Genomic DNA, 16423 nt, shown 5'->3' with positions numbered 1-16423 from the left:
GTATGTTTTTCTGTCCATCTCCAGTTGCGTTCACATACAAAGTGTGAGCTTATTTCATCCATTAGATACATTAGATTAGATTTCTTAGAATTGAGAAATCTCATATATTAACTGGCCCACAGATCCTCCCCTCAAAGAAATCTGGACAGAAGTGGTTGAAAGTAGACAAAAGAGACAGATTAAAAAACCGAAGGAACCTTTTCATAGTTGCTAGAACTATTGGCGGAAGTAACTGAATGTTGGCGTGTTCGCACCGCAGAAACTAGGAATGAATTTAGTTCGAGGAACTCCTTTTGGAGGAACTAATTTACTCCTACTTCAGAGTCGGTCTAGACCCCCGCTATAGGAACTATCCGTGACGATCGTGTTCCTGATTGGCCGAACGCACACGAAACACCAGCACCCGCCATTTAAAAAAAAAAAGAAGGCAGTGTAAACACACAGATTAAAGCCTATATATTTACTCTAGAAACTAACTCTACAAACATGGAAACCAGTGATAGATGAGCCTCTTTACCTTTACGCTGAGGAGAAAATCCAATGCAGCTTAGAAGGGACCAAGAGAAACATGATTATGTATTTCTACTTAGCATGACTTTTAGATGTGACTAAAGTAAAATTATAAAATTATTTATTCTTGATACAAGAAGGAGTAGACAATAAAAATGGCCAATAAAAGTTTAATACTTGGTAAAATTGGAAACAAATAAGACAGATCTCTCTCTTTATTGACTAACAAGAGAGCAAAGCATCTCAATCAGCCTCTTCTTCAGCTTCCAGAGCAAAAACAGTTTTTAAAAAAACTTGTACTTTTAAACATATAGGTTATATTAAGCAAAATTATATATGCGGTATTGCTCTTTGGGAAGAAACTTCATCTTTGAGTTGAACTAATAGGAAAGAGAGGTGACATCGCACTTGAAAGTGCTGGATCTGAAGATAAGCTACTTAATGTGAGTTTGTATATGTTTGTGTAGAGAATATGAATAAGTGAAACTCGTCCCACATGCAGTGCAGTGATACGGTTTCTCTCCCGTGTGGATCCTCTCGTGTGTTTTCAGATTTCTTGAATCACTGAATCTCTTGTCACAGTGTGAACACTTGTAAGGTTTCTCTCCAGTGTGGATCCTCTCGTGTGTTTTTAGGGATCCTGAATCACTGAATCTTTTGTAGCAGTGTGAACACATGTAAGGTTTCTCTCCAGTGTGAATCATCTGGTGCCGTTTCAAAACTTCAGCTCTAATAAAAGTCTTCCCACACTCAAAGCACATTTGATCTCTTACACCAGTATGTATTTTCTGATGTGCTTTTAAATTCCGCAGATGTGAAAAACTCTTTCCACACAAAGAACATGAATGTGGTTTCTCCTGTGAATGAACTTTCAGATGAATCTTCAGGCCTGAAGCCCTCGAAAATGTTTTACCACATTGATCACATTCATGCAGTTTCTCTCCAGTGTGGATGATCATGTGATTCTGAAGGCTTCCTTGTCGTGTAAAACTCTTTCCACACTGATCACATGTGAACGGTTTCTCTCCAGTGTGGATCCTCATGTGATCCTTAAGATTATTTTTGTATGTGAAACTCTTTCCACACTGAGTGCAGGTGAAAGATTTCTGAGATCTTCTCTGATGTTTCTCCACTTCATTCTCATCCATCTGGTCTGAAATTAAAGTTAAAAAAGTGCTCAGTAAATCAATCAAAGAGAACAAATATGTAGTGAATATATATATATATAAAACCCTCATGTAATTACAGAAAGTATTGAGTTGTGTTCAAACAACTATTATACAAGATTATGATGATTTTGATGCATTATATCCCTGGAATTTTCCAAGAAAGGTGTACATTGGCGTACTAGATATATGAGCACTATCACACAAGCAGCAGTGCGATAGGGCTGTATGGCTACGAGTGTGCTGTTGCGTTTATACAACAGTTCGAAGGCACAAGTGTGTAAATAAATAACAATGAGTTTAATAAATAAAACTTTGCATTTGCTTGCAATATATTTTGCATTGAAACGTCGCGTTTACGGGGAACACAAAACATTTTACAAGCAGACTAAAAGTTTCTAGGGGGAATGTAAACATTTCTTATGCAAATGCAAAGTTTCTCATGCTGGTGTAAAACTGTATATTTCTCGTCTGTTACAACCCACCGCTACCAATGACAGAAATAAGCTGAGTTAGAATAGCAAAACACTGGTGTAAACGCCCTCTGAAACTTTTTGCGTTTGTCCACTTTTGACCACTTCCAGATGTAGTCGAAAATGCATTAACCCGGATTGCTTTCGTAGTGTAAACGCTCAATTGGTCGAATGTGTTCAAACAGCCACCAAAAACGTGTAAACATTATGAGAAGTGCCCTAGCCAGACGGGATTTTAACTTTGACGGCTAAAGACCCAAGTTTGGTTGGAAGATGAAAAACTTTGTGTTTGACGATGTGGATTTGCAGCTTTAAGAGCAGAAACAAAAGCTGTATTCTGTTAATCTCCAGTTGCGTTCACATGCAAATTGTGTGAGCTTATTTCGTCCATTAGATTAAAGAATTGAGAAAGCCCATCATTTGCCGGCCCACAGACCCTCCACTCGAAGAAATCAGGACAGAAGTGGTTGAATGTAGACAAAAGAGACAGATTAAAACACAAGGTGTAAATGGGAATGTGTCTCCCTCGTCTACTTCTGGTAATAAGATGCGTTTAGGTTGATTCGATCAGGTGTAAACAGAGCTTTACAATCTTCTTTCATCCATTTCTTGATCTTGTGACACACAATATGTGAGACATTTAAACTGACCAATCAGCAGATTACAGCTTTCCCACACCGTACTACATATGTGACATTTAGTAAACCACAGACGTACACACACAACTTGGCCGACAGACCTTTATCACTATCAGCACTTCTTTACCGATCACTAATGGCCCTTGTGGAAAGAAAGATGGGGTTGGAACAGGAAAGCCAATGTCTTTGTTCATTTGCAACCCTAAAGTGTGCAAAAAACAATTAAATATATATTTTTTCCATCACCATGTCCCTTTAAGGGGTCTGAATAAATCACAATTTTGTAGTGAAAACTATTAAATATTTGATAAACTATGCAATTATATATTTTTAACACTCCATGTTTTACAAGTTCACAAGACGTCACTGTAGCTTTACGCTGCCATCTTGACGGCCGACGGTCTCAGTAATGCCTGCAATATGTTGTGCAGTTTGCTGCAACAACAGCCGAGAGAGGAACCCCGAACTGGTATTTTATTCTATACCAAAAGAAAAGGATAGAAGAAATGTCTCATATTGTATGAATGTCTCATATTGTATCATGTCTCATCTTTCTGTGTGCACACACCCGACCCGATGCGTGCAGCCATAGAGACCTATACAGCGTGCGAGTAATGAATTGAGCTCTGTTTCGTGTCTGAATGGACAAATACCAAGCGGCAACCTCCCTGTCTCTCTCTTGAAACCAACGCGGAAGTGAATTAAACTGCAATTCATCGACTGGCCGCTTGAGGCTGGCAGCAAAAGTGAGCCAAATCTGTATCTCCCCCATGTTAAAATGCACAACTTTACCGCAGAAAAAAATAAGTTTACAGCCTGGTGTCTTAAGTTGTTTTGGTCTATACAGCTAATTTTACCCTTCATGACAACTGTGAGGGGGGTGATTTTGTTTTTAGAACTAATCCGTTTAAATTATATTAAGTCTTAAAATGCTGCATAATCAAGGGCGTGGCCACTTGAGTGACAGGTGGATTACCGCTGCTGTTACTAGCCGTTTGTCTGCTCTCTGTTAGCCATCATGTCACCTCAGCTGATTCCAGCTGCTGAACTCGTCATCTCTGCCGTGTTTGTACTTTTTTCGGGATTATTTCATACAGTTTATTACACGCCGCCCTTATACCTTCGCCTACGCCGCTGGATTCCGTCGTTGTCGAGTGTTCAAAAACATGAACTTTAACTATTGGCTTTAGGTCTACTTCTTCAAGTCAGCTGTCACTTTAGCGCGAGGCCAGTAGCACATTAGCTTAGCCTGAGCAAACTCGATCACGTCGAGCTAGGCGGGCATAGTTTCAGCATCCAGGCACCTCAACTCCACCCAAAACCTTTTTGCCCATTTTCGTTTATTCGGGATTGACGCACTGTCGCCAAGATGGCGACGGCCGACTTCGCCCACTTTAAGCTTCAAAAACGCTCTTCAGAAACCTACGGGTGACGCCATGGACACTACGTCCATATTTTTTTACAGTCTATGACAAATACACACAACATTATGTTTAAATGTCCATTTTGGAGAGTATTCACGTAAAATATGTCGGTTATGTCTTAAACAGAGTTTGTCATCCAGTCTCTTTGGTAAAGAGAGAGAGAGAGAGAGAGAGAGAGAGAGAGAGAGAGAGAGAGAGAGAGAGAGAGAGAGAGAGAGAGACGAGGAAAACAAACAAGCATGCAAATGGAAATTATCGCGGCCGGAAAAATTATCGAGCTCATTTTTTTATCGAGCGATTAATTGATTTATTGACTATCACGACAGGCCTAATCCAGATTAATGACAGCTAGCCGCGAGCCGTGGCTAACAGCTGGCAAGCTACCAGCTGTTAGCCACTTAGCTAGCTAACAACTCGCTACCTAGTCAGAGCAAACTACCACCAAAATCATACATTTGAATTTTTTTTTATAATACCAACATTTCCCATAATTAAATATAAATCCTTGGTGGCCAGGTGCCGCACTTTTACGTCTTTTACCCATCCAGCAACAGCTGATACGCGTCTGTACTCTTGAAAGCCTTCAAGCGATCCATGGGGAGGGGTTATGCACCAGATAAATATATATATCATGGAAGGCAAATTGGGCCAAGTCTGGGCAGATAATAAAGGACAAAAGAAAACTGGGGGTAACAAATACGGATTGGAGCCTAAAATTAAAATTTTATCCATGTATCTCTGTCTTTCTCTCGCATTCAATTGGGCAGTTTGGGCGGCCATACCGGGCGAGATCGGTCATCAATATGGCGGCGTTCTATGTCTAGTGACGTAGGTGGCATCTATGAATATATATTTTTTTTTATTTTTTTTTTTATAATATAATTATTAATACAATACAATTGATAATACAATTTCGGAATGCCCTAAAGTGTATTAAGACATGTCCATAATTTTGGTTACCTGGCTGCAGTATAACCCGTTGTAAAATACTAAATAAAACAGCTCAGATAATACTTGACAATGACTTTCAGATAACAAACCTCCTTGTTTAAAAAAAATTGCACCAGGTTCATATTATTTGCTGCTTTAATTATATTTTAATTATATTGTACAATTCTTAAGATTTTTCTTACTATAACAGATCAAAATCTGATGAACTGCTTTATAACCTTAATGTTCTTCAACCACATTAATGAAGGATCAGGAATAAACACCAACCTCTTTGTTCTTCAGTGTGTTTCATTCTGCAGTGTTCTGGATCTCCCATGTTCTCACTGTCCTTCAATAAACTCTGTGTTTGCAGATTTCAGCTCTTCCTGATGGTTTGATGCTCGTCTTCACTTGTAGCTGATGGGAATATTCCAGCATTTATCAGTGAATTGCAGTGGGAGGAGCTTCACTGAAGGGGGAGGAGCTTCACTGAAGGAGGAGGAGGAGCTTCACTGAAAGAGGAGGAGCTTCACTGAAAGAGGAGGGGCTTCACTGAAGGAGGAGGAGCTTCACTGAAAGAGGAGGAGCTTCACTGAAGGAGGAGGAGCAGATCTGACAAAATCAAGAAGAAATCACTTACTGAGTTAAAAAAAATCCACCCACTTTAAATTTGTATGGTCACATTATTAAAAAATGAAGAATAAAAAAAGATTAAAACATAAAAATATATTTACCGATTTTCAAGAAACAAATGACACACCAATTGAGTTTGTTTATTGTGTTGTTTATAAAACATGGTTCATCACAGATTATTGACATAAACGCTGTTATAATACTTAACTATATCTTGCAGTTGTCACAATAGCTGAATGTGGCAATTAACAGATCTGAAGACATCAGCATAATGAATGAGGTGAAACAGGATCTATTGACATGAAATAAAGAGGCTTTTCAGCTGTTCTGATAATAGTGATGATCCATAGACTACCAATACTCATTAAACAAGAAAAAAGAGAATACAATAATGATACAGAAAAAAAAACCGTAATATAAATGTAAATTTAAAGCCACTAATGACATAATCAATCATTGTGAATTGTCCATGTGAATACGATTCCCTAATAACTTCATAACAACAAAGTAGTTCGCTATACATCTTACCATTTTGTATGGGAAAAGAAACAGACAAATTATGAAAACCTTTCTGAAAAGACCCCGTAAAATGTTGTGTAAACTAGTACAGTTACGTGATTTAACGTGTGAACTGTTTACCTCAATAGCCTCAGGAAACGCGCGACGGCGAAAGTGGTGACGTCATCACCGCGAGTCGAAATGAATGATCGATTATGAAAAACTTTTAAGCATAACTTTTCTCCACACAACTCTTTGATTTGGAGCAACAAATATATTACGTTTAAAAGCAAATCTTTATTTTACAAAAATTGGTAAAATAATGGTATAATTTTGGTCAGACAGTTATTTAAGAATAATGAATATCTCTACTGTGAATTCCTTAATCATTATAAGATCCCTGTAACTACTAAAGGGTTAGAGTAGTATTTGATGCCCTTCCCAATGGCAGTTTTCAGCATCATTACTCCAGTCTTCAGTGTCACATGATCCTTTAGAAATCATGATGATTTGATCCTTAAGAAACATTTCTCATTATCATCAATGTTGAAAACAGTTAATTACATTTTTTTTTCAGGATTCTTTGATGAATAGAAAGTTCAAAAGAGTATTATTTATCTGAAATAGAAATATTTTGTAACATTAAACGCTACCGTTCAAAAGTTTGGCGTCAGTAAGAAATTTTATTACATTTTTTGGGGGAAATAAATAAAAGATATCAATACTTTTATTCAATTCAATTCAATTCAAATTTATTTGTATAGCGCTTTTCACAATACACATTGTCTCAAAGCAGCTTTACAGAAATTGCATTTCGGAAATGTACATAGAAAAATACAGTTAGTTAATCAAGTATTAATTTATGGCATAACATATCGCCGGCTTTGAGTCGTCTCTTCACAGGCGTCGAGTCGTCTCTTCACAGGCGTCGAGTCGTCTCTTCACAGGCGTCGAGTCGTCTCTTCACAGGCGTCGAGTCGTCTCTTCACAGGCGTCGAGTCGTCTCTTCACAGGCGTCGAGTCGTCTCATCGCAGGTGTTGGGGCATCTGAAGTCTCCGTGAGAGGCTGGATACAAACTGGAGCTGACGAACGCTATTTACCTCGGGACTAGCGTCCCGAGATAACAGCAGAAAGGCAGATGGGAAATAATTAGCATAGCTGATGTTCATAATGTTAATGCATTCGAACTGATTCAGCAGTAGTATTAAAGGTTAAGCATTAAGTGAATGCTTGGTTAAAGAGATGCGTCTTTAATCTAGTTTTAAACTGGGACAGCGAGTCTGAGTCTCGAACAATATCACGAAGGCTATTCCAGAGTTTAGGAGCTAAATGCGAGAACGCCCTCCCTCCTTTAGTGGACTTAGATATCCTAGGAATGACCAGAAGCCTCGAATTTAGTGATCTTAAAGAGCGCGATGGATTGTATGGCGATAGAAGGTCTGTTAAATACACAGGAGCTAAACCATTTAGGGCTTTATAGGTCAGTAGGAATACTTTGTAATTGATACGTAACTTAATAGGTAACCAGTGTAGAGATGATAAAATAGGTGTTATATGATCATATTTTCTTGATCTAGTAAGAACTCTAGCGGCTGCATTTTGCACTAACTGTAGCTTGTTGATTGAGGATGCAGGACAGCCAGCTAATAAAGCATTACAGTAATCTAGTCTCGAGGTCATGAATGCATGAACTAACTTTTCTGCATCAGAAACAGATAGCATGTTGCGTAGCTTAGCAATGTTTCTAAGGTGGAAAAAGGCTGTTCTTGTAATATATGAAATATGATTTTCGAAAGTCAAGTTGCGGTCTAGTATAACACCCAGGTCTTTTACTGTAGTGGATAAAGTAACAGGACATCCTTCTAAATTAAAATTGTATTGTAAGGGATTTTGTGGGTAGTTTTTTGGACCAATAAGTAGTACCTCCGTTTTATCTGAATTTAATAGCAGGAAATTACACGTCATCCAGCATTTTATATCTTTAAGACACTCTGTCAAATTAGATAAGTTAATGTTTTCATCTGGCCGTGATGAAATATATAATTGAGTGTCATCAGCATAACAGTGGAAATTAATTGCATGTTTTCTTATAATATTACCAAGTGGCAGCATATATATTGAGAATAGCAGAGGGCCTAACACCGATCCTTGCGGCACTCCATAGTCTACTGACGTTATCTTCGATTTTTCCTCATTTAAACAGACAAAATGATAACGGTCTGATAAGTACGATCTAAACCAGCTTAATGCCTGTCCCTGAACACCAGTGTAGTTTTGTAGTCGATCCAAGAGTATTTTATGATCTATAGTGTCGAACGCAGCGCTAAGATTGAGTAGAACTAGTATTGAGATACAGCCTTGGTCAGAAGCTAAAAGTAAATCATTTGTAATTTTAACTAGCGCAGTTTCTGTGCTATGATGCGGTCTGAATCCCGACTGGAATTTTTCATAGATGTCATTTTCTTGCAAGAAAGAGCACAATTGAGCGGACACAACTTTTTCTAGTATTTTAGACATAAATGGAAGATTTGAAATGGGTCTGTAATTTGCTAGGTTATTTGGATCTAATTGCGGTTTCTTAATGAGAGGTTTTATTACTGCCAGCTTGAATATTTTTGGAACATGACCTAAAGATAAAGACGAGTTAATAATATTAAGAAGAGGCTCTTCCACTACAGGTAACACTTCTTTCAGTAGTTTAGTGGGTATTGGATCTAATAAACATGTTGTTGGTTTAGATGCAATGATAAGTTTATTTAACTCTTCCTGTCCTATAGTTGTAAAGCGGTGTAGTTGTTCTTGAGGGGCGATAATTGAGGCTGAATCATAAGACATCATAAAAGATTGTACATTTACAATTGTGTTTCGGATGCTTTCTATTTTCTCATTGAAGAAATTCATAAAATCATTACTACTATACTGTAACGGAATATTTTGCTCTGGTGATGTTTGTTTATTTGTTAGTCTAGCTACGGTGTTGAATAAAAACATTGGATCATTTTGGTTATTTTCATTACTTAAGTATTGCAAGTAGTTTTTAAAAAAAAATGTACTACTCAAGTACTGAAAGTAAAAGTACAAGTATTGTATTATGTAGTAAAGCATCTCACCCTTCTCTTCCCTGCTTGTGCCTTTTTTCTCCACAGCTTATTGGTTATTTATCTGCATGTTACAGCGATATCTGAAAGCTAGTTGTTTATGTCAGGGAGTTCCTGGAATGTCACATATGGCTCTTCTTCATGTGTTCCATATATGGACTAAATGTGCATATGGCGCCCCCAGGCTGCCAGTATGGATTGAAAACACAGTATATCAGAGTATCCAAAGCTCATGATTACATCGGCCCATTTTGGGTATAAATTCAATAAATATTATTCCCCGCTAAAGACATCTGACGTAAACTATGAAAATATATCAATATTTGTCAAAACCTGCTCAAGCTAAAAGCCTGAGGGACGTTGTTTGGTCAAGCGCTTTCATGACGAATGCACTGGAGTTTTTTTTTTTTTTAATGGGAGCGGCTGACGCTCATAATTCATATTTAAGGTATCAATTCATTTTTTCATTACTCCTGACACAAATTAAGAAATAACTGTCACTATAAGTTTCTCAGAATAAAATAGTGGTCAAATACTGAAACTTAACTTGAGTCTTATATCTTTTTAATGATGTATAGTTTGTCAAGGTAATAACATTAAATCTAGTAGTAACTTATGAACTATTAAAAACAAAGAACGATTCAGTGCGTCGGCGTCCTCGCACATTCTATATGAATTATCTTTCACTCCGACAAATGAAAACATGGACTCTAAGTAGGGCCTGGGGTGTCCTTCCTCACCGCCACGATCACTCGAAGTTGAAGGTGGTGTTTCTGGTTCTTCCATCTCGAAACAAACTAACAAATCTCAAGTGTTCTCAGTGGAGGCAGGCAGCGGAGCGGGAGCACGCGCTCTTCTTGATCGCTTGATTCGCTCAATGACTACGTTTACATGCAGCCAAATTTCGGGTTATGGTCGGGTTAAGGTCACTATTCGGGTTTCTGAAACATTAGGAATAACCCGTTTACATGCGTGAGCAGAGAGAGTTACTCCTGTATACATGGAATTGCAATATCCCGATGTAAACGCAACGCGCGGTTAGCGTCTGGACGTACGGACAACCTTAAGACGCAATATGCGTCATTTTCGATTCTTCTTCCTGTATCCAAAGACAACAACAGCAGCAGCACGCGGATAATGAATAGTTCGGGGCAGATAGCGATCGCCTTTGTTTGCGCTTTGGTGCTGGTAACGTTACTGACCTCGCTCCAAAAGTATGCTGTGCTGCGTCTCGCCATGTTTACTTCCGGTATACTGCACGCGGGGTTTTGTATGCGCCGAGAAGTTTCTCTACTCAAAAGACCAAGATTCCTTGCGAATAGAACATGCGCAGAACACAAATCACTATGGGGATATGCCGATGCGCGTTTACATGACCAAAAATTCGGGTTAGAAAAGGGATACCCCAGGTATAATATCCCGGTTTTTAAAATCCGGGATATGAGCATATTCGGGTTTTTGCCGGTGTTTACATGGCCGTTCAAAACCGGGTTATTGCTAATATCCCGGTTTTGAACGGGTTATTGGCTGCATGTAAACGTAGTCACTGATGAGCCAGCTTCATCAAACCAGGTGACAGAGCCATCTATCACTCTGGCAGTGATTATTTGGGTTTGGAATGATTCGTAACATTTTTATAATTGTAACGAGTAACTATGCAGCACACAAAAACATTTATCGGAGTAAAAGTATTAAACTCATCGAAAATATGTACTGAAGTAAAAGTGGAAGTAGGAGAAAAAATAATACTCTAGTAGAGTACAGATACAGCCTTTTAGTACTTAAGTACAGTAGTTCTACTTCGTTACTATACATCTCTGAATGGGATACATCACTAAGAGTTTATTTTCAGAGAGCCAGTCTCTTACTATATATATCTGTGATACAGTGACAAGATATATTAGGTGTGGAGATATAAGAGACTGGGGCTCTTACTTTATATAAATATCACTTGTATTTTACTTACATCCTTGTCTGAAACCAGTAAAGCAGAGCACAAATTACAGTCACAATCTGCTTGCATATCATTCATGTATAGGAGTAATATAAGGGGCCCTAAGACACTTCCCTGGGGAACTCCATTATTAATAATTGTTTCCTCAGAGAGAAACCCATCAATTTCTACCCTTTGAATTCTCACAGTTAAATAAAAGTTCAACGAGGCTATCACCATACTTGAAAAAGACATGACACTTAATTTATCTAACGGTATTGAATGATTCACTGTGTCAAAAGCTTTTTGGAGATCCAAGATTACCATTCCACACATTGTATCCATCAATCTGCTTCCTTATAAAATCTGTTAAATAAAATACTTTAAATTTGATCATTTAGCAGATGCTTATATCCAAAGCGACTTACAAATAAGAAGAGCAATAGAAGCAATTAAATCAACAATATACATACAAGTGCTTCGACCCTTCGCAGTTTAGTCTAATGCAGTATAGCTAAAAAAAATAGATATAGAAGATAAAAAATAATGGATCAAGCTCAGTTTGAACTTCAGCAGATCGTCTTGATCACTGTGTCCGAAATCACCTCCTATACCCTTAAATATGGCACTATTTGAGGTAACAGTACGGTGTACATTTTAGGACATCCTCAGTTCTCAGTCATACGACAAAACGGCATCAGGCGAAACGTCCTCAGATGGAAGGGTAGAAGTTTAGATGTTAGCTAAATAACACATTGCAACTATAGCTAGCTTGTATGTTGCAAACTACAGTGAAATATTTTGAGCTGGACTGTGTTTTTATAAGCACAGCGCTGCACTGTGTTCAGAGGTTACCAGGGAAACAGCTTTATTTCTGCTGTTACATAAGCGCCATCTACTGTCAGAGACTCACATTTACATTCGGCCCGTCGCTGTTTTTCTGCAGACCAATGTGAAAAATGTCATGTTCACTTCTGCATAGAACTTCAAGCTACACTGTGTGATTTTTACCCCCATCTAGCGGTGAAAAGGTACATGACCATCCAGTGAATATTAGTTTCTGTTCCTCTCAATTCCGATTTCGTTTTAACTCCTACGGTGGCCAATGTGGTCCAAGATTAACATGGCCTCCAGTTCGAGGTTATTTTAGAAAACTATTATAATTTGCAGTAATTTAATTTGTCAGGTAACTTATAGGTTATGACATCTATGTAAAATGAATAATAGTTTTATGTTTATTTTTTTACCATTTCATTGCTAACATCAGTTATCAGGTTCCCAGACGAATGCAAGCTAATCTTAGTAAATAAGAGTGATCCTCCATCAGCAACAGACTTTCAAAAAGGCTTTCAGGTTTTTATATATCAGTCTCCAGCAATCCCCCTCTTGACATTCGACACGGTGCCATCGAGTGTTAAAACGCGAAAGACGAAGCTTGAATTAACGGGTATGTCCCTCTTTGGCTAATGTACTTTCGAGATGGAGGGGCAACATGGCGACCGACATTAGAACCCCTCACCCGTATGTATTTTCAATGGCATATTATACACTCAAGAGAATACTTTATTACTTGAACGAAGTAAATATACATTAATGAGCACATATATTTTTGAAAGAACTAAGTGTTTTTAGCTAAGAATAAACTAAAAAAATTACACAGTGTAGCTTTAACCAGTGTAACATTTAGTTAAAACTGTAAGAATAAAATATATCCGGTACAGCTTACCCTCGGTCTCGAAAAAAAAAAATCTAAAAGTTTTACAAAAAACAACATTAATCAAAGTTAGAATTCCAATCAAAGCAATTAACATTGCCACTGTTTTTCAGAATAAGAAAGAGCTTTATTGCCAGGTATGTTTGCACATACGAGGAATTTGTTTTGGTGACAGAATTTAGGTATTTACAAAATGTTCAAAATCAATATTCGGTTCGGGATCCTCATCTAACATCGATCTCATAATGTTTAATAATTCTACCAATGTACCAGTCGTAGACTCAGACCTATTCATATCCTCCTTTGTCTGGATTAGACAGAGCAATAGAGCGGCCCGCTTGCTTTAACAAATCCGCCATCAGGCTTGATCTCTGGCTACTTGTTGGATAGCCCCACTATGCAACTGCTGCGCTGCTACGGCTTGTTTAATCCAGATACTATGCTGTTGTTGTGCTGGCGTCATATAAGCATCTAAGCGTCTCTCAAGAGCATCAAGGCGTTCGTTTAAACGTACCTCGAAGGCGTTCAATGCGATCTTGACAGAGTCCTGTATCAGTTCGATTATGTGTTGATTGTCTATATTGTGTTGTGATTCCCGTCTGTAAGCCTCCTGATTTGAAGGCATGTCTTCAGGGTCGGATTCTACCACCGCCGCCACACGTTCACTGGACGGAGCGGACCGCTGTGTTTCTTTAGGGACGAGTGTAAATACACAATCATCCCACGAGTCTATCAGAGCATCACTCCAGCTCTGAACATCATTTATATCGGGAACTGTATTGTCAACCACGACCACCTCTGTTAAGAAGAAGATAGGAGGAAACAAAAAGTTAGTACAGATGTGTACATTAAAAGTATGTTTTCTCAACATACTTATTTATAAAGGGGTTTGAAAAGAGAGAAAAATTAAAAAAGTCACACGATTTACACTATTTAATAATATTATATTGTTAATAATATTATTATTATTATATTTCTAAGACTAAAAAATTAATACAATTAAATTAATACAAATTCAGGCCGGCACTACTCGTAGTGCTTTAATGTTACAAATGTCAGACTCTATAACACCCTATATCTCCTCTAACAGATAAAGGTTTTCATATAAACAGACAACAATCAAATAAGACAAGACCAACAACGACTATGAAACGAATCCTGTAATACTAATGCACACCTACAGGCCGAGAAAATCTTCATGTCTACACTTTTACACACCGTTCGCCATTACAGTCAGTAAAAATGATAAATAAATGCATACTCTAAGAGATATGCAAGTTCATGTTGTATGTTTATAAACAACTTGTTGCACATGTATGTTAACAACAGTTCTAAACTAACGCACTGTCTCATTGTATAGGCCTTCGCATGCACACACACACACACACACACACACACGATCTCTCACTATTACGGCCAAATAAACATTATGGTACTCTTGCTACTTTTATCTGCATCTGATTTAGAGTGAACAGAAATCAGACCAACAGCTTTGTTTGTTCACATACTTTTAGCAGCTGGTCTTATGGCTTCTTCCGGGTCGATGTCTGAGGTAAATCGACGTCTCTCACGAGTCCCATCAACCTTTGCTTTCGCACGGGTGTCCACAGCAGCTTCACGTTTGACTCTGTTTTTCGGTTTTGCCGTTGTTTCACTCAAACTAGCCTTCTCCGTATCATTCGTGCATTCAGACTCTCATAGTCATGTTCACAAGGTTTGATAAGCCTTCTGGAAATACACATAAGAAAGTTTTAAACTAAATTCAACAAACCATAATAGAACATAAAAGTAGTATAATGGCTGATAATGTCGAATTATAAACACTCACTGAATTATAAACTCACTACTCGGTAAGTGTTTGTAATTCGACACTATCAGTCATTACTACATTATACTTTCTTAGTATAGAACGGTGACTCTCGTATAAATAAAGGTTCTTATTATTATTATTAATAATAATCCTAAATAATAAAACACACTTACTGTTAAGACAGGCATCCATCTTCTTGTGAAGCACACTCGCGTTTCAAAGAACAAAATGTGGGGTGGAAAAATAGTAGTTTGAGAACTATGATAATCCACAGAGACGCTGACACAAACTGTTTGGTTAGATACTGATGAAGCGACCTACCTAAATTTATAGGTACCATTGGATGGTCGAAAGTGTTAAACGTGGGCATGCCACGACAGATAAAGGGGCAATAGACCCCGAAAGCCTATATGCCCAAACACGTTTCTTTAAGAAGCCCGGACATCAGCACGGAGGACATGTCACAACATCACAACTCTCGCTATACTTACCGGCCATATACACGCCATCATCATTTTGACTGAAGGTATATGTTAATACTACTAAAGTATATTTAAAGTGTACTTAAGTATACTTGAGATAGTTCCTCTTTAGCACAAACAAGTATTAAATACAACTTTAGTCACTTTAGCACTACTTTTATCTACGTTTATCAAGCGACGAGAATACTTTTTGTGCGAAAAACAAACAAAAATAACGACTTCATTTCAACTATTCATTTCCAGACTCGAGGCCCTCAGAGCAGGAAATGAATAGTTGAAATAAAGTCATTATTTTTGTTTGTTTTTGCGCACAAAAAGTATTCTCGTCGCTTGATAAACTTAAGATTGAGCCACTGTAGTCACTTGGACTATTTTAACGATGTCTTTAATAACTTTTCGGGGAACAAGTGTCAATCCCTTAGAAGCCTATGGAGGAGTGATCCAGCTCTCAGATTTAATCACAAATATCTTAATTCGTGTTGCGAAGATGAACGAAGATCTTACGGGGTTTAACAACATGAGGGAGAGTAATTACTGACAGAATTTACATCGTTGGGTGAACTATCCCTTTAATGACAGGAGTCTCTAGATGTTTGTCGTCTCTGTGTGTGTCAGTAGTTTGTGGATGAAGCGTTTCTTCATTTTCTCTCCTGCTAATAAGAAGCTCACAATCTTCCACTCCACACAAAACATCTTTACACAGAAATAAAGGGAATCCATCAACAGTCAAATAAGAGTCACAGGTCAGAGGTTAAATATGATTGACAGCTCACAGCACTAAATAACACACCAGTACATACAGATATCTAATTCAATAATTCACTCTTCTGCTATTAGTTTTCATTCAGGGCCAGAATTCATTTGAAAATGTAAGATCAAAAAAAGTTTAAATACCTTTTAGATATAAATATCTCAGTTCAGTCTTTCAGATCAATCTGAGTGTTTCAGACATTAAGAGTTTCTATCGTGGGCTTTTCAGTGAACCGATGGAGAAAATGTTTCTCAAATTAATTTTGCTCTGTTTGTGTTTCTGGCATTTGTTGATGAGTTTTAAATGTGTTTTTCTGGTATTGGTATCCTGTGATAAATTACTGGTTAAATTAGTCAGAAAGG

The 16423-nt window shown here is 37.8% G+C and overlaps 1 protein-coding gene across 3 annotated transcripts in view; it reads right to left on the bottom strand.

Moving 5' to 3' along the window:
* Positions 1–701: 701 nt before the first annotated feature.
* LOC143735712 (uncharacterized) overlaps positions 702–16423 on the bottom strand; it is a 237035-nt gene continuing 221313 nt past the window's right edge. Inside the window, exons 1-2 of one of the 3 annotated variants that reach the window (XM_077225896.1) lie at positions 5430–5769; positions 702–1663 (exon numbers count right to left, since the gene is read on the bottom strand). In XM_077225896.1, coding sequence (XP_077082011.1) covers positions 945–1663; positions 5430–5478 — 768 coding nt within the window. In that variant the 5' untranslated portion in view covers positions 5479–5769 and the 3' untranslated portion in view covers positions 702–944. Of the gene's footprint in view, positions 1664–5429; positions 5770–16423 lie in introns of those variants that run through there. The other 2 variants (XM_077225895.1, XM_077225898.1) reach the window with 2 other exon arrangements.

The sequence above is a fragment of the Siphateles boraxobius genome, unplaced genomic scaffold, assembly GCF_051911475.1.
Source record: "Siphateles boraxobius isolate OS27281-9 unplaced genomic scaffold, OSU_SipBor_1 13, whole genome shotgun sequence".
NCBI classification, from domain to species: domain Eukaryota; kingdom Metazoa; phylum Chordata; class Actinopteri; order Cypriniformes; family Leuciscidae; genus Siphateles; species Siphateles boraxobius.
Note: the sequence above shows the minus strand (reverse complement) of the source record. Positions and strands in the feature narration are given on the sequence as shown.